This window comes from Schistocerca serialis, chromosome 1 (assembly GCF_023864345.2).
Source record: "Schistocerca serialis cubense isolate TAMUIC-IGC-003099 chromosome 1, iqSchSeri2.2, whole genome shotgun sequence".
Classification (NCBI taxonomy): Eukaryota; Metazoa; Arthropoda; class Insecta; order Orthoptera; family Acrididae; genus Schistocerca; species Schistocerca serialis.
The window spans coordinates 565286199-565310605 of NC_064638.1; the positions used below are offsets into that span (position 1 = coordinate 565286199).

Sequence of the window (24407 nt, forward strand, 5' to 3'; positions counted from 1 at the left end):
GGCAGTACAATGATGACAGAAGTGCATGACTTGAGTCTTTGTGGCTGAAAACCAAAAGCCATGGGTGAGAGCCCATTACTGCGCCTTTCGTATGGCACCCTGTAGGTGATGCTCAGCAACAACCATACTACAGGAGCAATAATAAAATAAAAAATTGTCAGCATATAAGAAAGACAATGCCAAATATCCCACAGCCACCACTACACCATTCATGGTCACCAGGAAGAAGAGGACGCTCAATACAGAACCCTGTTCTCTTGGATATGGCGGTTGCTGAGTGAAGTGTCCACTTGAACTTGGAACGTATGTTGCAACAGGAAGTTCTTGCCAAAAATCATGGATTTTGGCAGCATATAGTGGCCTTGACAAGAACATGAAAGGTGTTTTGCTACACAAGTCTCCTATAAAAATGTTTCCAAGAAACTTCCCTTTTCGTCTGTTACTTCTGGTAATGTGGAAAATATACTTTAGTTAGGTGCATTCAAACAATTTGGTTTTTCCATTTCAAAGAAGGTGTGTTTGGCTTCCACAGCAATTCCATTTCATGGCATTGAAGGCTTAACTACTTCATTCCGATCTGTTTACTTGTTTACTCCTGGGTTAGGATGGGCTATGGATGTAACAGTAAAAACTCAATTAAAACCATAGTCTGTGCCTCACTTCTCGTGAGTGCTCCCGAGCCCACACATCCTGTGGGATGTGGTTAGGACAGCATTGGACAGATTGAAGGCCCTTGAGGTGATTAACCCTATCTCGTCAAGCCAACGGGCTTGTCCCCTTGCAAAAGAGAGGGGGGGGGGGCAGGAGAGAGAAAAAAAGTATGGCTTTCTCTCCAATTACGTGGCACCATTAACACCCAGTTCATCATCGATACCTTTCAAATTTACCACCCAGCAGATCTGTTTTCCAAGACAGAAAATGGTGTCTTCTGTACTAAGCTTCATTTGTCAGAGGCATACTTACAGTTACCACTACATCCAAAATTTCAGGATCTGTTGGTGCTCAATACACCCTTTCGCCTCCACAAGTAAAACAGGCTGCCCTTTGGTATTTTCAGCACTGCAGCAGTCTTCCAGCATTACTTGGAGAATCTGATACAGGATACTCTTTGATGTGGCAATTAGTGGAGTGACATCGTAGTGATGCGGATATCAACCAGAACCTTCAGAACTTGTAATCTTTGTTTGCTTGGTTAACCAAGGCTGGCCTAAAATGTAGCCTCCAAAAGTGTAAATTTTTCCAACAGTCTGTTGAGTGTTTGGCTTTATAATCAGCAAGCTGGTCATCCATCCTACCAAGCATCATGTCCGAGCTATTGCAAACATGCACAGGTCCAGACTCAAAAGGAACTGCAATCCATTATGGGAAAAATTAGCTACTATGGCCATTTTATCCCCGGTGTCACAAAACTGTCTAACCACTCAATGCACTGCGGAAAATAGGGGTTCTATTTCAGTGGTCCCCAAAGTCTGTGACAGCTTTTTCCATAAGTAAATAAGCCCTCCAATCAGTATCATGTCTTGCCCTGTTTCCATCATGGAAGCTTTTTCTTCTTACCACAGATGTCTTGCAGCATAGTGTTGGGGCAGCTCACAAGGAAGCGAATGGCTCTGAGCAGGCATTGTCCATCGTTTATGCAGTTAAGAAATTTGATACCTATCTGTATGGCATCAAATTCCAGTTGCTCACTGACCACAACCCATTACTCACATTGTTTGAACTGTGTTCTAGCCTTCCAGACAGGACAGCAGAAAGGTTACAATGATGGGCATTGTTCATATCGGCCTATACCTCTGGCAAAAACAACAACCACAATTACACTGTTTTCTGGAGAAGTGCAAAGTGCTTATTTGTTATATTTATGTGTGCATCATAACACCTCACCATGATGCTGTGAATAAAAGGGCTTGCCACACGAAAACATGACAAGCTACCTGTAATAAATAATAAACAAGTGGTCCTGAAAAATCATGCACACCAAGTGTAAAGGTTAAATACAATGGAAACCCTCTGATGATGGCACAGTAGCGCTGAAACATGTTTGGGTACTTGAAAAAAATGATGTTTTGCATAACTGGCAGACCTCACATCCTACAATTTTAACTGCAAACATGGTAAACACAAGGAGCTGCAAATCCAAAAGATGAATAAGTAGAGCAACAATTTTCTGTAAGGGAAACCAAAATTCTTTGATGTACATCTGGTCTGACACTTCATGATCATGTGACCAATGGAAAAATACATAGGCGTATCTTCAAGAAGATGAAGAACAGCCATCTTTGGTGGCACGGACACGCAATTCGAGCACACCCAAACACAAAAGCAAAACAAAAGTTTTTGTTGAAAGTCAATATAGGTAGTCAGTGACCTACTGGGAGACCAAGGGAATATTAACTAGATCCCTCAATCACTCCTCAAAATAGTCAACCCCCATCCTGCCCAAGCACACGATTGTGTCAAAATAGAGTCAAAGAGCGAACCCTGCTACATTGTGATACAAATGCTGAGGTGGAGAAGGAGGAGAAGAAGAAGAAGAAGAAGGATTAATACATCAGAAGAAAATAAGAATAACAGGAAACCTACCCATGTACTGAATAGTGCCACAAATGGTTGTAGTGCGAGATCCATATTTCAGCCATTTTGCTAGTCCAAAGTCTATCAACTTTAAATGGCCTTCCTCATCCAGTAACAGATTTTCAAGCTTCAGATCACGATATATAATACCAGCATTGTGAAGGAAATCTGAAAATATAAGTAATACTTTTCCAGTAGCACATCACATTAGAATATGTAAAAAATATTTATAATCTAGGAATTGCATTTATTATTAATATATAACTTGCCCATCACTTACCTATGGGAAACAGAGAAGATTATACAGAAAGTGATAATGCACATAGTGTAATGATTGTCACTGACTGAAAACAAACTGCAGTCATGCACATATTTAGGTAACTTTGTTAATGGACATTACTTGAAGAAAGAAAAAATTATAGTTAGCAGTCTTAATTAAATATCAAACAACGTATTGCATACACATCGGCAGTTATACTATCGCTAAAATCATTTCATGAACTTAGTGCCTGGTATTCAAAAACTGAAAAACATGCTGCCAGATTTTCTACAACTGTAAATAGTACAAAATATTAAAAGCACAGGGGTGTCCTTGAAAACCTTTTGTTATTATCAATCTACACTGTTAATTTCTAATTGTTTGGCAAATGAATGTATGGTAATTACCTAAAGCCAGAGCAATTTCTGCAACATACACCTTCACAAGTTCTTCTGGTAAGGGTCCATAATCTTGACATATCCGTAATAATTCTCCACCGGCAATATAATCCGTAACTGTAAACAGATTTCAAAACAATCTTCATTTAAATTCTCTTCAACAAATTCGAATTATGGAATACATATGTTGTAAATTATTCTTAGAAAAATTATGAATCACAACTGAATGCTTAACACAAACCAATGAACAGCCGTTTTCGATTCTGCCAGAAATATGGACAGTTTACAATAAATGGGTGGTGTCCACAAATTGACTGGATTCTGACTTCATCTTTCACCTGTTCAACAGCATTTTGTGACAAAATCTGAAATAAAATAATTTTACATTAAAGTTATAATTCATGTCCAACATATATCCTACTTTTGAATATCTTTGTTCCATAAAAATTCAGATGTAACAGTTTTTACTTCTGTAGCAATACTAACTTTTAATCCACTTAAAATATAATTCAACTGGACTGTATTACATATACTTTCTGATCCAAATTGTAATTTTACAATTAACTTAATTGAAATGGTAATCAAAGTTTAGCTTCAGTTTTTTCTTCATTATAAAAGCTAAGACACGTATGCAAATAATTTGTGTATGGCAGGACTTAGATGAAGCAACATTAGTAGCCCCGATGGATTTACAAAAGGAAAATACAAACATATCACTATGTGAAACATTGTCCATGTCCAGTGAAGATGCCTACAGATGGACACTGTCAATATTGCTGGCTGGTTGACTGAATTTCTGTAGCAGGCAAACATAAGGCCACTCAGTGTCAGTCTCTTCCTCAGTTGCTGTTATCTGACTTTCCTCTATCGCTAGACTCCAACTGTCACAACTCTTCACTGTGTATGTAGCGTTATGAACTATAAATGCATGGTTTCTACTTCTGCAAAGCTTAATGGAACTTCGTTTATTACCAGGCTTACTAAACCTGTGCATAGCAATGAGGTGGCCACAGTTCATCAAGCACTGCTATGGATACTACATTTCTCAACCAGTGGCAGTAGCAACTTAACTAGTACCAGGAAATGATCAAGCACTTAATTTTTCAATGCTGTTTCAGTACAGGTGCTGTCAGCCATACTGCCATTTCAGCCACTGAACAAGATTAGGAAACATATCAAAAATGTCTTGCACTGCCCTTCTTGGCAAGTGATATCAAACAGCCAGACCTCCAATGGGCCTTTTTGTCATCCACAAATCCACAATCATCTTACTTACTTCCAAAGCTAGCCCCCTTCTCCAGAATATCTGTGTTACCATTGTCTGAAATGTTCTCTTTATTATCTCATCATTTTTCCAACAAAATGCATGTGATACCAGCAACACTACAATTCTTACAATACTGAAAGTCAAACACAGTCAGTTACGTATCTTGGAGTGCAGATTCCCAGAAGTTAAGTTGAAAATGTAAATTCTCATGTGAGCGTAGTAAATCATACATAAGAAGTTTAATACTTGCTGTAATGATCTACTTATCCCCAGATAAGAATGTCCGCACCCAAGCCTAAAAACAAACTGACCATTCCCTGTCTGATACGCTTTGAAATTTTTCAGCAGACTGTAGTGATACAGTGCAGTTGGTTGCTATCATAGATTCTCTAATGACAAACATGCGTTCCACAGCAGTCACTTGGCCTCATTTTCTGCAATCCAAGGCTAGTTCCATCATTTGCAGCAACATACTTTGGTTCCAAGTTGTCCAGATTGTTTTTCCTTGCGTTCCAGATGGGTACATCCACATTATGAAGACGAGTGTTTTATGTTTTTGCATAAAGGTCACACTGCAGAAGTATACTGTAGAATGATGGACACCTGGCATCAGCCCCAGTTGATACAAACTAATAACATTTTAGTCACTGATAATGTGCTGGTTCTGCATACAGTTTTGTTACATGCAACAGTGCAGGACATTCCAGTGACCACCCTTTCACTACTGGTGCATTGGTCTCAACCATAAAGCAGTCTATGCATTTTAGTGTGAGCGCTCCCTTGCTCAGCAAGATGGAATCAAAGTCACTGGTGTATGCAGAGCTTGATTTGTAAAAAAGAAGGTTATGGTACTGGGACCTTCCAGGTGTTTTTGACTTCTTAAAATGTTATTTTGCTGCTTTTCTGAGCATTTTAAAAATGTGAATACAACATTTGTTTTATGTCATTGCAACTTCAGAAAAAGTTCTTTCATATCATATCTCAAAATCTGTGGTTCTGATTTTTTTCCTCAGACATACCAGTACTGCATACAGATGTGTACTGCTACAAATCAAGTACTGGGTCCACTCTTAGGTCAAGAGCAATTAGTGATGACTTATAATCAGATGTTTTGTTCGTACATTGTCATTTTCAGTTGTAGCTGATCCTTTGGTCAAGAGTATTTTGGTCTTGAGGCGTATTCCACCTCTGGAATATGATGTGCACACCGTCAATTAATTAGCACCCTATGCTGTCATTAAAACAATTCATTTGCATCTGCATCACTGACTGAACAGGTGTTAGGTAAAGCAGTGGATTTTCAGGCCTACATTTGAGAGGTTTCTTGAACAGACAATAGCAGGGATTCCATGTCACATCAATTATCTTGACAATATCTTTGTCACTAGTCATACAACAGAAGGAAATTTACACAATCTATATCATGTTTTTGCAATCCTTGCACAGAGAGGTCTTTAGGTGTACTTTTCCTAATGTGTTTTTCTTCAACCAGTGGTCACTTATTTAGGTTACTTCCTCGGTGAAGAGGGCCTACAGCACACCACAAAATATGCAAAGGCCATTTGGAATATGCTGTGTGTAAAACCATTAAGGATCTTCAAGTATTCCTAAGAAAAATGAATTACTATGCACAAATTATTCTCCAGGCAGCCTCCACAGCTGCTTGCTAAATCATCTCTGTAAAAATGGAGTCCCTTTTCAATGCTCTGAAGAGTGGCATAGGGCTTTTCATAACTTAAAATCAGCCCTCCAATGAGCACACTGTCATGTGACTTACCAGCCTCATTTGTCGTTTGGTGTTGGCAACATATGCACCTCCACATGACATCAGGCCTGTTCTCTTTCATAAAAAAAAGAGTTGTTTATGTCAAAGATGCTTACACCAGCTCAAGAACATTATTCGCAGATGAAAAAGGAAGCACTGGTAATTATTTATGGTGTCCATAAATTTCACATTTTTTGTATGGTCACAAATTTCATCCTATTAGCGACCATTAAGCACTCTTGTCACTTTTTGGACCTAGGGCAATATTGAAAGAATGTAATCATATTGCTTCATTAATAGGCTCTATATTTGACAATTTTTAATATTTCATTCATTATCACATTTACTCTCATCGTTCTAACTCTGAGGCACTTCGTCACAATCCAGAAGATCCCAAACCTGAATTTGAGTTTGTTTCCAGTTCGAGAGCCCCGGAGCAATTGCTTGATGATGTCCTCCTCAATTCCTGGGAAGTTGTGACAGCATCTAAGAATGACCAGCTGCTTCAATAGGCTTGCAATACGTCCAGCTGGGCTGGTCTACCACGCTCTGCAATGCAGAATCACCTGGTCTCTATTAATTTTGTTCATTTTTCATACCAACTTCAGGTTAAGCAAATTGAGCTGCTCGTAGCAGAAGAAAATCAGTGCCAGGTGCTGGTGGTGCCATACTCCCTCCAACATCATAGTGCTGATAAAAGCCTTGAGACCAACTTCACAGGCCCTCTCTTGGTGTCCATACACTTAATTGTTGTGGACTCCTTCTCCCACTTCCCATATGTCATCCAATTTCAAAAGGTTTTGCACTAACAATGTAAGTAAACACCTTACCACATCCCCTTTCCATTCAGCCTCAAATGGACTGGCAGAATGATTTGTATGTGCTTTTGAGATGCAAATGTTTAAAATCTTATGATTTGCTAAGTGCTCCAATGCTAAATACTTTCCTAGTTTCTTACAAGTCCATGTCTGCCACTGTAAAAGCCCAGCAGAGCTCCTTCTTGCGCCCTCACAGGACGCTTCTGGATCATCTCCTGTGTCCATCACAGAACATGAAGCACTAGTAGCCAAACTATTCCATGTGAGTACTCCCCCAAGAACTAGCAACAAAGGAGTGTCCCTTCATCACCCAGTACCATCCCAGAGTGGAAAAACTGAACCACATCCTTCACCGGGCTTTGATCACCTATCATCAAGCCCAAAAATGAGGTAATTCAGAAAACTGCCATTCAACCAATACTTGACTATTCCTCCTCAGTCCAGAGTCCTTACCAGGGAGTATTGGCAGACTGACATATTCAGTGCATAACACATGCTTACCAACAGTTTCCCCTGCTGCACACTATTTGCAACAGTGTACCAACTGAATTTTGATGTTTCTCAACTGAATTTTGATGTTTAACATCCAATTAAGTTATGGTTTAATGAATTATAGGTAGCATCCTGTAGTTCCAACCTCATTTCAGACCATACTTATAATGTTTATTTTCTCTGCATAGTAAAACTATTACGCTATGAGTGTTTCCCATTTTGTATAAGAGGCAATCAAATGAAATGTGGTCACAAGTATAAAGTAACAATAATGATTTTATTAACTCAAAAATGCAGCTAAACACAGTACACATACTCAAAAATAGTCACAAAAACTGTTGGCACATTTATGCCAATGTGACACTAGCTGGTCAATTCCATCCTTGAATAAGCTAGTAAGCTGCTGTTGGATCCAGGCCTGGACCCAGTCACACACTTTGTTGTCAGTTGCGAGTCAATGTCTGCAAATACGTTGCTTTAGAGGTTCAAACACATGAAAGTCACACAGTGAAAGGTCGAGACTGTACGATGGATGTTCCGGCATTTCCCACCAAAACTGCTGCAATGTCGTTTTCGTCATATTCGCCGTGTGTGGGTGGAAATTATCATGCAGGAGGATAACGCCATTGGAGAACATGCTTCAGTGTTCCAACCTGATGGCTCGTCTAAGGTTATGTAAAGTTACCTGACAATGCTGAGCACTGATGGTGGTTCCCTGTTCCAGGAACTCTACAAGCAGTGGGCCCTTGTGGTCAAAGGAGGACATCATGAACTTTCCAGCCTTTGATTTCTTTAGAGGTGGTGAAGACCCATGCTTCCACTGCTTGCTCTGATGCTTGCTTTCCGGTTCAAAATTGTGACACCATGTTTTGTCACCTGTGACAGTACGCAACAGAAAGCCGTATTCCTCCTCATTATAACATTGCAGATGAATCCAAGACAGTGCCATTCGAGTACTGCACTGTTCCGCAGTCAGTTTGTGGGGAACCCACTGTGCACAGATTTTTCGAAAGCTCAAGTGTTGAAGCATCATGGTGTGGGCACTGGCCAGTAACAGATGGATCTCGTCCATGGTGAATTTGGGGTTTGCGACGTTCGCCTGCTTTATTTCTTCATTGATGGTCCTCGGTATTGACATGCTGTGTTGTGATACTGGCTGAAAAAATAGGGGGTGGAAGTGGGATACTGACTATTGTAAATGATGTAGCCAACAGGTGCACAGTTGCATTTCACTGTTCTTTACATTCACTGTTCACAACACCCCCAATATTACATAGTTATATGGCCAGCGCACTATTGGTTAACTCTCAATAAGCCTCATTAATAGTTTGCAAGCAAACATCCACATACTACTACAAAGGTTTACTGTTGAACATCTATGAGCAGTAAAAGCCTAACCACACAGTTCACAGTTATTGTAGAATGATACAGTACACACTGAACAGAAGCTGTCATTGTTTTAACACACAGCCTAATTGTGTTACACTTGTTTCATGGATGCATTGTTGTTGATCTAACCAATACAGGTTTCTCATCTGAAACTCGGCCGTGGACTGACTGTCTCAGGACCAAAAATCGAGCCCTCATATATCCTCACAATAATAGGCACTGAAACTACACATTGTTTGATGTTTAATTTACATACATTAGAATTAAAACTTATCTCATTAAATTAACTGAATACATCGAAAAATTTGTTCCTATTAACGGTTTCTTCTACTACAAGGGTTAGGCCAAATTATTTGTTTAAATGATGAAATTAACAGATATCGTTATGCAAACTATACTTTTGACAAAACTGTTAATTACTCTGAAATTAATTAAGGGCTGGCTTTGCTAACATGTTTTCGAATAGAGCAAAATAGAGCCTTTAAGAATACTATTATTAGTTGTTCCTCCAAATGTTTATAATTAGAATGGAACTAATATTTGTTTGGAAGTCAACAATAAGTAACAAAACTATCACTGACTTTCACCCTATAGTGAAAGTATTAACTAGGAATAGCCAAAATAAATTAGAATATCAATTACATACCGGTACATAAAACTAAGCATAATATTAGATCTGGTGTTAAATTCTTTAAAACTGAGGGCCAACCTTTCTCTTTTATGAAAATGCAGATTATACTCATGTATGTTAATGGTAATCAGGTCAAAAATGAAGAAAATGAATCTTAAGGAGGCAGATGCCAAAACAAGAGGGGAAGTGAAAATATCCCAGCTTCCTTCATCACAGATTGTCCAACACTAAAGCATTCACTTCCGCAACCATTTCCGGTGTGATGACATGATGAGCCTGTCCAGGACAAGCATCATCTTCCAGTGACTCATGGCCCTCAAAGAATCATTTGCACCATTCCACAACACTTGAACAACTCAGACTGTACTCACCGTACACAGCCTTCATCCTTTGATACATTTCACGGCCTTCAACTCTCTCCGCCACCAAAAATTGAATCACTCCTCGTTGTTACTGCTTACTCGCCTGCACATTTGGTAGTGGACGATAACTTGTGTGACCACCTTCTCTTCGGCATGAAATCACACTGACTAGGTTTCACTTGAATGAACCTCATATATATGGTTTTCAAGTACGGGCAAACTATTCACAAATACAGTCTGCAGTACAACAGTTTTCACATGAATCTGTGGTAACTTGTGGCAAGTCTCCTCGTTTGTATTATTTTTCAGTTTTCTTGCATATGAGTCTGTACAGTTGGCATCTTTCACCTGATAAATAGTTGGCAAGAATCCATACAGATGTGACAGGTACTATTTCTTATCAAGCCTATGGTAATAATACTCATACAGCATAACAATAATCCCCTCCTCCTCCTCTTCTTCTCCTTTTCACTTCATGACTAGGCTTTAAACCATGTCCCATCTTTGATGAATAAATGGTGGATAGGGAATCATGGATGCTTTTCTTTCTACCTTAATGTGAAGTCTAGCATCTAGGATGGCTGCAGTAAGTATCAAAACTTCAAAAGCTGAAGATATGAATGAAAATTTGTACCAAGGATGGGATTCGAACCCAGTTCTCCTACTCACTAGGCAGATGCACTAACCACTATGCCATCCTGACACAATAGCTTTGTACAATTATGTGGACTACCCTAGGGCAGTGTGCAAGAGTCGTCCTGCTCACTAGGTAGATGTACTAACCACTATGCCACCCTGGCACAGTGGCTTTGCACAACTGTATTGACTACCCCAGGGAGACATGCTAGGTTAGTTCAGGCAGTTGTGTGAAGCTGCGGTGCCATAGTGGCATAGTGATTAGCACATATGCCTACTGAGCAGGAGACTTTGGTTCGAATCCCAGCCTTGGTACAAAGTTTCATTCATTGCTTCAGTCTGAATAAATACATCTTAGTGTCTGATACTTGAAAGGGTCTCTGGAACCATATAGTATCCCCCATTTTGTTCAATGCTGACATGCTATTCCAATATAGTCAGAGAGCCTCTGCAGTGCTGTTCAAGTTTAGCAGGAATACCAAGTGGGCTGAGGCATGAATAACAATTTGGATTGAGGAAGGAGGCAAGCTAAGATAGTCCACGCAGGTGTACAAGGCACTGCTCAAGGGTTTAGTGGTTAGCATATCTGCCTAGTGAGCATGTGAATTAGGTTCAAATCCTGGTCTTGATGCAAATTTTCATTTGTTGCTTCAGTCCACATAAACACAGCACGAATGTAAATAGTTACAGATTTCTGTAATCACAACCCCCCTATTTGTAGCTACTAATATTCAGCAGGAATGATGTTCTTCACGGATTCAGTCACAGGTAATTTACTCATGCTTTCCTGCAGAAGTAAGATACTGCTCATTTAATTTATTTTCTACCCTGTCAACTGCTGCAGACTTAACAAAATTCTGGCCATTTTTGCTTTGGAATGTCACTGACTACAGTTGATGTGATGAGTAAAAAACAAATAACTTAAAATGAGGTCACTTTGACATCCAGAAGAGACTGGTGACCTTGATATCTACATAAATCATAGAATTCACAGCAGTGGTCACATTTTCTTTTATTTTTTAAGCTAATCACACAGCCATTAGCTCAAAAACTAGCTCTACTTCTGGTGCCCAATTCTTAACAATTTACTGAGAATTATTTGGAAAACAGTTATGGTAAAACCACTGTAAGTCTCTTAATTGTATTACCCAAATGAAATCAACAGGAGTATTTCAAAGAACTATATATTGGGCAGGGGATCTGCAGTCAGCCAAGTTGATAACTTTTCTGAAGCTTCCATGAACATAATCAGTATAATAATAATCTCCTATAAAGTAGAATTTGATTAATGGCTACTATTTCACTACCTATCTGTCTCATAAATGCACATTGTGGGTAACAAAGTGAATACAAAAATCAAATAATTTTACATCACTGCTTCATAGATTTGTTGCCAAAATTGATATTTTTCCAGCCACATACAATTATCAGTATGTCACCTCACACACAATTCAAACATGTAGTGCCCACAATGTTTGTAATGCGGAATTCTATGGTCCTCTACTCTATGATACACACTATGAAAGATTAGCATCAATACAGTTAAACTGAGTCTACATCTCAGAACCAAGATGTCTTCACTGAACATTTCTGTCTGTATTTTAAAGGCTTCACATAGTTATACTCTTCTAGGTGATACACTGCTCACACATATTAAGAAACATAAACTATATTCCATAGAGAATAATGGTTTTCACTCCACTTACCTGAGATTTGGAGAGAATTTTCAGAGCATATTTCTGATTGGTATCTCTCTTACAAGCTAAGTATACTTTTCCAAATGCTCCACTTGATATAGTGTCAAGTACCTGAAATGGAAGGAAATAGAATGTAAATGTAAGATACAAGGTCAATAAATAAAAATACAAATTACTGAATCAGATTTGAGAAAAAATGTGTTGAGTCTACAACATGCATTACATAAAAGTCGAAAACAAAAATGCATGGGAGACTGGAGAGAAGGAATATATAAACAGCTGATATTATTTTATCGCAAATTTTATCACTGAAATTCAATAATAACAGAAATGTGCACACAAATTGTCTCTCAGACCCTCTGCAACTCCTGAAAAAAGCTGCATTAAAAGAAAATATAGCCTATTCACAATGTCAGAGTACAGAATCAAACAAATAGAAATTATTTACTGGCAGAGATAGTACAAAACTGGAACAGCAGTACAGGGGCTGATAAGATGAGGAAGAGTATAACAGAAAAAAAAATGCAAACTGAAAAGTGGAAATGAAGTACAGAAAACACAAACACACAAAGATAAATTGAAAGAAAAAAAAGTAAGTGCTGTAAAGCAAGATAAATTAACTGCTGTAAGTAAAAAGTGATAAATGGAAAACTTCACCTAGAAGTGAAGAAATGTTTCAACAGAGCTATCAGGAACATTTCAAAAGCATTACACAGTGTGTGGATAACTATTAGCATGGTACGTTCAGTCTGACTACCACATTAGCTGTGAGACAAAAATCAGTTTAATCTGGAATATAGCTGTTTTACGATAAGTCTCTCTGTAATCCTACTTAAAACTGATTAGAAAAATACCAACTGCAGTCCATCACAGTATATTGCCGCAGTAGAGTTCACAGTGTGTCAGTGTGCTAACAAATTTTGTGAAAGGTGAATATACAACACACCACTTACTCATTATATACCATAGGTCCCAACAAGAATGGGAACACTAAACAATGTCAGACAATTCAAGACGTACATTAACAGAACATTGTAGATGCCAGAAACTAATTCCACAGGTCTATTAACAAATTAATTATGATTAAATTGATATATTCTGTTTGTTCTTACACAGTCATAACTGAATATCATACAAATAAGATTGACAGAAAGCCGCTGATTTCAAAAATGTTTGCCGGCTGAGGTGGCCGAGCGGTTCTAGGCGCTGCAGTCTGGAACCACGCGACTGCTATGGTCGCAGGTTCGAATCCTGCCTCGGGCATGGATGTGTGTGATGTCCTTAGGTTAGTTAGGTTTAAGTAGTTATAAGTTCTAGGGGACTGATGACCTCAGAAGTTGGGTCCCATAGTGCTCAGAGCCATTTGAACCAAAAATGTTTCTTCCTTACTCATTACTGCTTTCTTAATGTTTACATGACTACAGTAATGTTTATTAAAAAGCTAGCTGCATCCTGTGGTGTTACCCATGATTAAACAGTTATTTATAAAGAAACATTAATGCCAAAACTCACTATCCACACGTGTGCACCATCACACACACACACACACACACACACACACACACACACACACACACACACGTTTAAGAAAAAATGTTTTCATATGGCCGAGTATCGAATTACAAAATATGCCAGGAATGGGAAAGAATAATTTCAGGACTGTTTGCAACATGCCTAGCATGGAAAAGATCATAATTGTCTTGATGTGTACGGAGAGCCAGAAACCTATTGCAATACTTCTCTGTAAACAATGTTCTGAGACTTCTTGTTCTCTGTGTGTATGTAGAAATTTCTGACTCTCGACACATGCAAGCAGCCAACATAAAGCTACCCATGTGAAAAATATTGTGTGGCCAGATGAATACCTGCCACTTTTAACATTTGTTTGTGGCTGTTATTTACAGTGATTGAGAAGGCCACTTTCAAGTGGAACTGCAAGTGTTTGGACTGGAAAAGCAAGCTTGGTACTATGATAGGAATTTGTGGTACAACACTTTCCCTCCTTTGGCTCTGCTGGTAAGGATGGTGGGCTGCTAGATAAGCATTCTCAGCTTTGTGATGCATAGCCTGCTGCCATTGCAAAATCTGGAATGGTTACACATCACTACGACAGGCGCACCCACTTTCAGCTCCAACTTGTGGCATGCCACCCCTGCCACCTTTAATGAGTTTACAAAATCATGATGTGTAGATGGTCACCTCACTAGTTACTTGATCAATAATACGTTTCTTGATGTTTCCCACTGATTCGGTCTTGGGCACCAGTATTGCTCTTTCACATAACCACTCCACGCTGCTCAAGGTTATCTTCCAAGCTTACAACATTGCAGAAGTGGCTTTCAAAATTTATTAAGTCTTCTACAACCATTGCCATGCAGCCCAGCAATCACAAGGAGGTATTGGGCAAAGAGCCCAGACTCAATAGCTGCAGAGCAGTTGTGAGGTATAATTTTTCTACAGTGGCATAGATTTGAGGCACACAATGATCTCACCTGCCACAGTGCTTCATCTGATGACCAGTAGCATTTGTTAGAAGTTGTGTGCAAGCAAGACAACCACTCCAACCATCAAGATTTGGTTACCATGGATGCCTTGCACATTTTGACTGTGTGCCTTGATTGCACGCTTGTGTAACACTGACCATTCATCCCACAAGATCAATTTGTACTGTGGCAATATAGTGGAACAACCCCTGCTTTTGCTTATATTGCAAGTGGGTGTTTCCTCATTCGCAAGGTTCAGCAGAAGCTTCAACACTGGCAGTCCTTCCTCTGCTGAGCAAGGCCACATCCACCCCACAAAACGCACAGCTATCACAATATTCCTGTCCCTGTAGAACTGCACTGTAGCAATTTTAACATGAATGTCTTGCCAACACCCCAAGGTTTGTCCAAGAAATTAAGACTCCCTTCTCCATTCTCCACGCAACTCAAAATGTTATTAAAATGTGCTTTTGCTCTGGTAATAGCTGGGGCTCAGTCTGGGCAACTTGATACCCCAAGATTGTGGTGTCATAACTGAGCTCCCTGAGCAAATCAGTGGAAAACTCTCCTGTACACTGCGGGAGGGAGGGTGGGGGGATGGGGGGGTGGGGGGGCATGCCGAAATTAGACAGCCATTTTCACACAATTGAGAAAACTTTGTCTTCAATAAGTGTCAGCACTCATCACTGGCCTGTGCTGTCCCTTGGTACCAGTGTGCGATCTCTACTAATAATGTAGTTTCATATTTTGTTCCAAAATGTCATGAGGTTTATGAGTCCACAGCTGTTCAACATGATAGCGAGGAAGTCTCTCAACCTGGATGGCAACTGGCACAATATGGCATCTTCCATCATAATGTCCCAAAGGCTATCATCTTCCAAAAGTCCCATCACTTCACATGCTTCCTGGAACATGGCTTTTTCCTGTCCATCAACTATTTCAAGGGCCAGAAAATTGATGTGGTCCAGACACAGGTCAGGAGCAAGTACACACAATAAGAGTGTTACATGCACAACGTAAATTCTGCCCAGGGCATTTGCCACCTTCATACAATGCCAAACTTCAGTGGCGACACCCTGCACGAGGCAGTTCCATTCTTTCCGTGACACATTCCATGTGTAATATTTTGGCACTTCCACACACAGCAATGTTTGGGCAACATAGTCCATTTGGCACAGATGGAAAAATGCAGTGAGGGCAGCAGAGGGCAGTGTTGATACTCGATCACACAAGTTGGTCTCAATGAAGTACACGTGCACACCACTGGGAAGATACACCACGAGATGTGTTCAGTGTTGGGTGTCTCTTGTGAAATGGCAAGCCCAATATCCATCTTGCACTTTCTTGCTGCTCACATCTACACTTCATCTGTTGGGTCAATGAAAGCATAGCCATTATGATTCACAATAAATATCACCTGGTCACTGCTTTTTTTATGTACACTGACAGAAAAAAGTCACAACACCAAAAAGTAATTAATGTAGAGTAATTAAATTTGGGGAATACATTTGTTTAGGCAACATGTGTAAGTAATTAACATTGCTAGATCACAGGCTAATGTATGCGTGAGATAAGCCATTGCAAATGTGAAATGCTAGTACATTAATAACAGGTTTCACCACCAGAATGTTGAATGCAAGCATGTAACCAATGCACAGGTGCTGGATGTCAGTTTGTTGGATGGGGTTCCATGCTTGCTGCACTTGGTCAGTCAGCACAGGGACAGTTAATGCTGTTTGTGGATGATGCTGGATTTGTTGTCCGATGATATACTATGGCGTCGAGTATAGAAGTGTTGATGAACTGCTCAGTGAAAATTAGTTTTATAACATTGGTAAAGTGTGTATTATGTAATGAAATAGTTGAAAATGGAATAAGGATATGTTCCATTTCTCAAAATGATATCAAACAGAGTGCTTCGGTGTTTCAAATTTTTGTAATTCGTTTTGTGAATGTGGAGTACAAACGTGTAATGGCCATCAATCTGCAGTAGAAATGTACACCACCTGACTCAAAGAAATTATGTCAATGTCTCTTCAATGTGATATGGAGACATGTGAGCAGTATTTACATGTAATTTAAAAAACCATGAAAAGTGTCACAGGTATTTGAAATACTATTATTGACAAAATCAGTCATGAGTTTGATAAGCCAAAGAAGGTTGTGCATCATAAACAATGTGAAAAAAATGTGCCTACAGAGACACATAATCAATTCAGTATACTTGATGAAGAAATAAGTACAGAAATGACTGTAAACAATATAAAGAAACATGTGCAGAAGGAAAAAACAACAGGCCTAAAATTGCAAAGTACCAAACTCAAAATGAATATACACTCAGACAGTCACAGACATGGCCCAGTGGAAATTTTACGTATTGAACATGGAATAAATGCTACTTCTTCTGTAAAACCAGGTGCACCAATGACTGAAGTATCAAGAAACACAAAAGATGAAAAAGTCTAATTCTAATCAATGTACTATAATAATTGGGGGTGCTAATGACATATGTTGTTGTTGTGGTCTTCAGTCCTGAGACTGGTTTGATGCAGCTCTCCATGCTACTCTATCCTGTGCAAGCTTTTTCATCTCCCAGTACCTACTGCAACCTACATCCTTCTGAATCTGCTTAGTGTATTCATCTCTTGGTCTCCCTCTACGATTTTTACCCTCCACGCTGCCCTCCAATACTAAATTGGTGATCCCTTGATGCCTCAGAACATGTCCTACCAACCGATCCCTTCTTCTGGTCAAGTTGTGCCACAAACTTCTCTTCTCCCCAATCCTATTCAATACTTCCTCATTAGTTATGTGATCTACCCATCTAATCTTCAGCATTCTTCTGTAGCACCTATCGTCCATGTTTCACTTCCATACATGGCTACACTCCATACGAATACTTTCAGAAATGACATATATAAAAATGAATTAATTAAAGCCACAAATAACTCGAAACGAACCTTGAGTTGCAACAAGAACACATCAGCAGTTTTTGGAATTCCACACAGACATGATCTGATAGAAAGTTCTAGTTTGAATGTAGAAATTGCTAAGGCAAACAGACAGCTCCAAAAAAATGCAAAGCATTCCTCAAGACACATTTCTTATCTCCTGATTTCTTGCAGAGAGAGAACTTTACTAAACATGGTTTGCATTTACATGTAAGTGGAAAGTCACTCCTTGGACATAAAATTGTAAAACTGCTAGATAAAAAAGTACTGAGTACTCCAACATCAGAAGCAGTACCCACTCCAGTAAAAGCATAAACAACAGCAGAAGCCCAACCAACACTACAACCAGCTTCATCTTCAGCAACACCAACAATGTCAGCAATGAGTACTCCAGGAACCACCACAACAGTCTTAGGAACAACACCAGAAGCCCAACCAACACCACAATCAGCTTCAGTAACCACTTCATCAAAACCAACAGCAGCAGGAGCAATATTTTCTGGGTTACCAATTGGAAGAATTGTGAGGCAGCCAAATCACCTCAAGGATCTTTTTGTGTCAAAGAGCCTCAAGAAGGCAGCATTAAGATAAGTAATAACTTATTTAAGTTTGCAGCTCATAATCAGCTTTCAGTCCTATATCAAAATTTTAAGGTTTATGCAATAAGTTGGGTGATCTTGAAGTCTTCTTAAGTGACAGTTTTAACCAAGTATCTGTTAAATATGTCAGTGAACACTGGTTACAAAACTCTCAAATATGTTCAGCAGCCCTCCCCAAATTTAAAATCATAAGCAGTTTTTGCTGACAAAAGTACAGATGTGGAGGTGTATGTATTTATGATAGTTGTTGTTGTGGTCTTCAGTCCTGAGACTGGTTTGATGCAGCTCTCCATGCTACTCTATCCTGTGCAAGCTTTTTCATCTCCCAGTACCTACTGCAACCTACATCCTTCTGAATCTGCTTAGTGTATTCATATCTTGGTCTCCCTCTACGATTTTTACCCTCCACGCTGCCCTCCAATACTAAATTGGTGATCCCTTGATGCCTCAGAACATGTCCTACCAACCGATCCCTTCTTCTGGTCAAGTTGTGCCACAAACTTCTCTTCTCCCCAATCCTATTCAATACTTCCTCATTAGTTATGTGATCTACCCATCTAATCTTCAGCATTCTTCTGTAGCACCACATTTCGAAAGCTTCTATTCTCTTCTTGTCCAAACTATTTATCGTCCATGTTTCACTTCCATACATGGCTACACTCCATACGAATACTTTCAGAAATGACTTCCTGACACTTAAATCAATACTGGATGTTAACAAATTTCTCTTCTTCAGAAACGCTTTCCTTGCCATTGCCAGCCTACATTTTATATCCTCTCTACTTCGACCATCATCAGTTATTTTGCTCCCCAAATAGCAAAACTCCTTTACTACTTTAAGTGCCTCATTTCCTAATCTAATTCCCTCAGCATCACCCGACTTAATTAGACTACATTCCATTATCCTTGTTTTGCTTTTGTTGATGTTCATCTTATATCCTCCTTTCAAGACACTGTCCATTCCATTCAACTGCTCTTCCAAGTCCTTTGCTGTCTCTGACAGAATTACAATGTCATCGGCGAACCTCAAAGTTTTTATTTCTTCTCCATGAATTTTAATACCTACCCCGAATTTTTCTTTTGTTTCCTTTACTGCTTGCTCAATATACAGATTGAACAACGTCGGGGAGAGGCTACAACCCTGTCTTACTCCCTTCCCAACCACTGCTTCCCTTTCATGTCCCTCGACTCTTATAACTGCCATCTGGTTTCTGTACAAATTGTAAATAGCCTTTCGCTCCCTGTATTTTACCCCTGCCACCTTTAGAATTTGAAAGAGAGTATTCCAGTCAACATTGTCAAAAGCTTTCTCTAAGTCTACAAATGCTAGAAACGTAGGTTTGCCTTTCCTTAATCTTTCTTCTAAGATAAGTCGTAAGGTCAGTATTGCCTCACGTGTTCCAGTGTTTCTACGGAATCCAAACTGATCTTCCCCGAGGTTGGCTTCTACTAGTTTTTCCATTCGTCTGTAAAGAATTCGTGTTAGTACTTTGCAGCTGTGACTTATTAAGCTGATAGTTCGGTAATTTTCACATCTGTCAACACCTGCTTTCTTCGGGATTGGAATTATTATATTCTTCTTGAAGTCTGAGGGTATTTCGCCTGTTTCATACATCTTGCTCACCAGATGGTAGAGTTTTGTCAGGACTGGCTCTCCCACGGCCGTCAGTAGTTCCAATGGAATATTGTCTACTCCGGGGGCCTTGTTTCGACTCAGGTCTTTCAGTGCTCTGTCAAACTCTTCACGCAGTATCGTATCTCCCATTTCATCTTCATCTACATCCTCTTCCATTTCCATAATATTGTCCTCAAGTACATCGCCCTTGTATAGACCCTCTATATACTCCTTCCACCTTTCTGCTTTCCCTTCTTTGCTTAGAACTGGGTTTCCATCTGAGCTCTTGATATTCATACAAGTCGTTCTCTGATCTCCAAAGGTCTCTTTAATTTTCCTGTAGGCGGTATCTATCTTACCCCTAGTGAGATAGGCCTCTACATCCTTACATTTGTCCTCTAGCCATCCCTGCTTAGCCATTTTGCACTTCCTGTCGATCTCATTTTTGAGACATTTGTATTCCTTTTTGCCTGTTTCACTTACTGCATTTTTATATTTTCTCCTTTCATCAATTAAATTCAATATTTCTTCTGTTACCCAAGGATTTCTACTAGCCCTCGTCTTTTTACCTACTTGATCCTCTGCTGCCTTCACTACTTCATCCCTCAAAGCTACCCATTCTTCTTCTACTGTATTTATTTCCCCCATTCCTGTCAATTGCTCCCTTATGCTCTCCCTGAATCTCTGTACAACCTCTGGTTCTTTCAGTTTATCCAGGTCCCATCTCCTTAAATTCCCACCTTTTTGCAGTTTCTTCAGTTTTAATCTACAGGTCATAACCAATAGATTGTGGTCAGAGTCCACATCTGCCCCTGGAAATGTCTTACAATTTAAAACCTGGTTCCTAAATCTCTGTCTTACCATTATATAATCTATCTGATACCTTTTAGTATCTCCAGGGTTCTTCCATGTATACAACCTTCTTTCATGATTCTTAAACCAAGTGTTAGTTATGATTAAGTTATGCTCTGTGCAAAATTCTACCAGGCGGCTTCCTCTTTCATTTCTGTCCCCCAATCCATATTCACCTACTATGTTTCCTTCTCTCCCTTTTCCTACACTCGAATTCCAGTCACCCATGACTATTAAATTTTCGTCTCCCTTCACAATCTGAATAATTTCTTTTATTTCGTCATACATTCCTTCAATTTCTTCGTCATCTGCAGAGCTAGTTGGCATATAAACTTGTACTACTGTAGTAGGTGTGGGCTTCGTATCTATCTTGGCCACAATAATGCGTTCACTATGCTGTTTGTAGTAGCTTACCCGCATTCCTATTTTCCTATTCATTATTAAACCTACTCCTGCATTACCCCTATTTGATTTTGTGTTTATAACCCTGTAGTCACCTGACCAGAAGTCTTGTTCCTCTTGCCACCGAACTTCACTAATTCCCACTATATCTAACTTCAACCTATCCATTTCCCTTTTTAAATTTTCTAACCTACCTGCCCGATTAAGGGATCTGACATTCCACGCTCCGATCCGTAGAACGCCAGTTTTCTTTCTCCTGATAATGACATCCTCTTGAGTAGTCCCCGCCCGGAGATCCAAATGGGGGACTATTTTACCTCCGGAATATTTTACCCAATAGAGGCAATCTTAATTCTAAAGAAGTAAAGTTATGCAATGTGAAGTGTACAGAAAAAGAATTTGAATACTGTGTCTGTGAACTAACTGACAGTGGTTTGGTAATTGTCTGTATACATACGTCACCTTCTGGGAACATTAATTTTTATTTTTTTATTTTTTTTTAATCTTGAGGATGATATGAACGAATTGAGACATAGGTCAAAATCAACAATTGTACGGGGTGATTTCAATGTCAGTTTTAGAAGTTATAATTAAACATTTCGCTGACACATTTAAGTCTCTTTTTATCATCTAACAAAAATGATCAAAGTAGACGAAATGAATTAAAATTTGTGCTGTGGACAGGGCTTGAATCCGGGTCTTCTTGCTTGCTAGGTAGAAATGCTAACCATTACAACACCACAGGACAATGGTCAGCATTACTGCACAAACTACCTAAGCTGAGTGCCCTCCACTCATTACACCACTGTACTGCAGTGGTGTAATGGTTAGCATTTCTGCCTAGCAAGCAAGAAGACCTGGGTTTGAGTCCCGGCCACAGCACAAATTTTAATTCATTTCGTCTGCTTCGATCATTAATTTTAGAAGTAATAATAATGCACACAAGGAACAATTGCTAAATCTCTTCAGTTTGTATAATTTAGAAGCCACAGTATATGATATCACCAGGTATGGAGACAACACTTGATCAGGTGTTTATTAACAAAGAGACCTGTAGTTATGAAGTTGAAGTAACAGATACCAGTTTCTCTGTCTACATGGCAATCAAGCTCTTACTAAAAAATATGGTAAGGAAAAAACATAACAGTGGAAACTATATAGAAACAAGATACATTAATGAAAGTAGCCTTAGGAATCTTCATAGCATGTTGCATGGTGTTGAAGTCCACAGCTCGTGGTCTAGTGGCTAGTGCTGCTGCCTCTGGATCATGGTGTCACGGGTTTGATTCCCGGCTGGGTTGCGGATTTTCTCTGCCCAGGGCCTGGGTGTTTGTGTTGTTCTTGTGTTGTCCTCATCATTTCATTATCCTCATGCTCATTTACGTAACAGGGTGGCGACAGTAAGGGTATCTGGCCTACCCTTAAATTAACCCTGCCAAATCTGATCATACCCATGCCAACCCTGCAAAACTGTTGGACAAAGGCATCAGGAAAAGAAGAAAGGGAGAAGTTACATAGTGTTGAATGGGACAGAGAGACAAATAAAGCTGTAGACTCTAAATATTAGTCATTTTTCTCTGATTATAAATACTGCTTTGATGTCACCTTCCCCCTTAGAGAAGTAAAAATCTCTCTCAAATCTAATTAATGGTTAACTGTGAGAATTAAGAAATCTGCAGACACTCTTAGAAATCTGGGTTGGCATTCAAAGTGTAATGCAGCATTAAAGCCATATCTTAAGTGCTACAGGAAAGTCTACAGAAAAGTTATTCATGCAGCAAAAAAACTGAACAATGATTTTAAAAATGTTCAGAAGTGTGTGAAATCTTATGGGACTTAACTGGTAAGGTCATCAGTCCCTAAGCTTACACACTACTTAACCTAAATTATCCTAAGGACAAACACACACACTCATGCCCGAGGAAGGACTCGAACCTCCGCCAGGGCCAGCCGCACAGACAATGATTTAATTATCAGAAAAGGAAGCAATAAAACCAAATCAGTCTGGAAGGTCATAACCATAACATAGGTAAATCCAAAGTGACAAACAATAATCTTACCATAAAAAAGGAAGGAAAAGTTGTTGAAGACCCTCTATGTGTTGCCAATATATTCAATATCTATTACATTAACACTGCTCAAAATCTCATCAAGATCCTGTGGAACTCAAAAGTTAGTAAGTCAAAAGTTCCCACAAATGAAAAGACAATGGTTTTGTACCCAGTTACGCATTCAGAAGTAAGAAATGCAATCAATAAGCAGACAAATAAAATGTCCTGTGCATGTGATGGTACTCCTGAAAAGGTCACAAAACATATATGGTTATAGGCTATGCCCATTCCAAGGTTCATCCAAATCCACCCAGCCACTTCAGTGTGGAGTAGTGACAAACATACTAACCAGACAACGAAAGAAAATAAGCATTTCCTACTTTGGTGCAGTGTAAATTTTTTATTTGTATGTGCAACAACATCTGTCACGTGTGTACCTGTCACCAGTGGATATGCTCATGTATCATAAATCCAGCATCACTAAAAGCCCACTATGTTCTTCTTGTACAGGCACGATGTCTCTCTGTCATACAGCATTTAAATAAGACTGTCATGTGTCTTCAAGCATCTCAGAAGTCATAACATACGACTGAGACTCAGTGGTTAAAACACATTGAGCTTTCATGGAAGAGGACTGTATTAATTACGTTGAATCATATTATGTAGTGCATATTAAACAATAAAATCATTTTCACAAATACGATACAGTTCAAAAGTCAAAGAGTAAATAACTTTTGCTATGAGTAATTATTGTTCAAGATTTGGCACTCTATAAATATCATGTACTACATATTTTTAAAAGTAGCCCATGTTTTAATTCACTGTATAAGCTAATCCCTTCAAAATCTGTACAGCCATTTCTGTGTGAAGGAGTAACAAACATACTCGCACACACACTTTTGCACTTATAATACATATGTGATAACAGGTACCTGCATGCTATAAAAATAGGGGCCTATTTATGGTGAAAAAGAGAGTACTTCAGTCACTGAATCTAAATAACAAATATACATGTGCACTCCATTGTTATTGGGACTGAACCTTGCTGCCACCATTGGGAAGCAATTGTGCAGTGGCCTATGATTTAAATGTGGCATCATTACTGTCACATTTACTCCCTGGAAACTCAGTTTCACTTGTCTCACTGTGTTTATAATACTCTGGAT

The 24407-nt window shown here is 39.2% G+C and overlaps 1 protein-coding gene across 1 annotated transcript in view; it reads right to left on the reverse strand.

The window, feature by feature from the left end:
• The window catches only part of LOC126416061 (serine/threonine-protein kinase S6KL), a 221394-nt gene that overhangs the window by 144075 nt on the left and 52912 nt on the right, over nt 1-24407 (reverse strand). The window contains exons 4-7 of the mRNA XM_050083577.1: nt 12298-12399; nt 3473-3596; nt 3241-3348; nt 2584-2742 (exon numbers count right to left, since the gene is read on the reverse strand). Coding sequence (XP_049939534.1) covers nt 2584-2742; nt 3241-3348; nt 3473-3596; nt 12298-12399 — 493 coding nt within the window. The remainder of the gene's footprint in view (nt 1-2583; nt 2743-3240; nt 3349-3472; nt 3597-12297; nt 12400-24407) is intronic.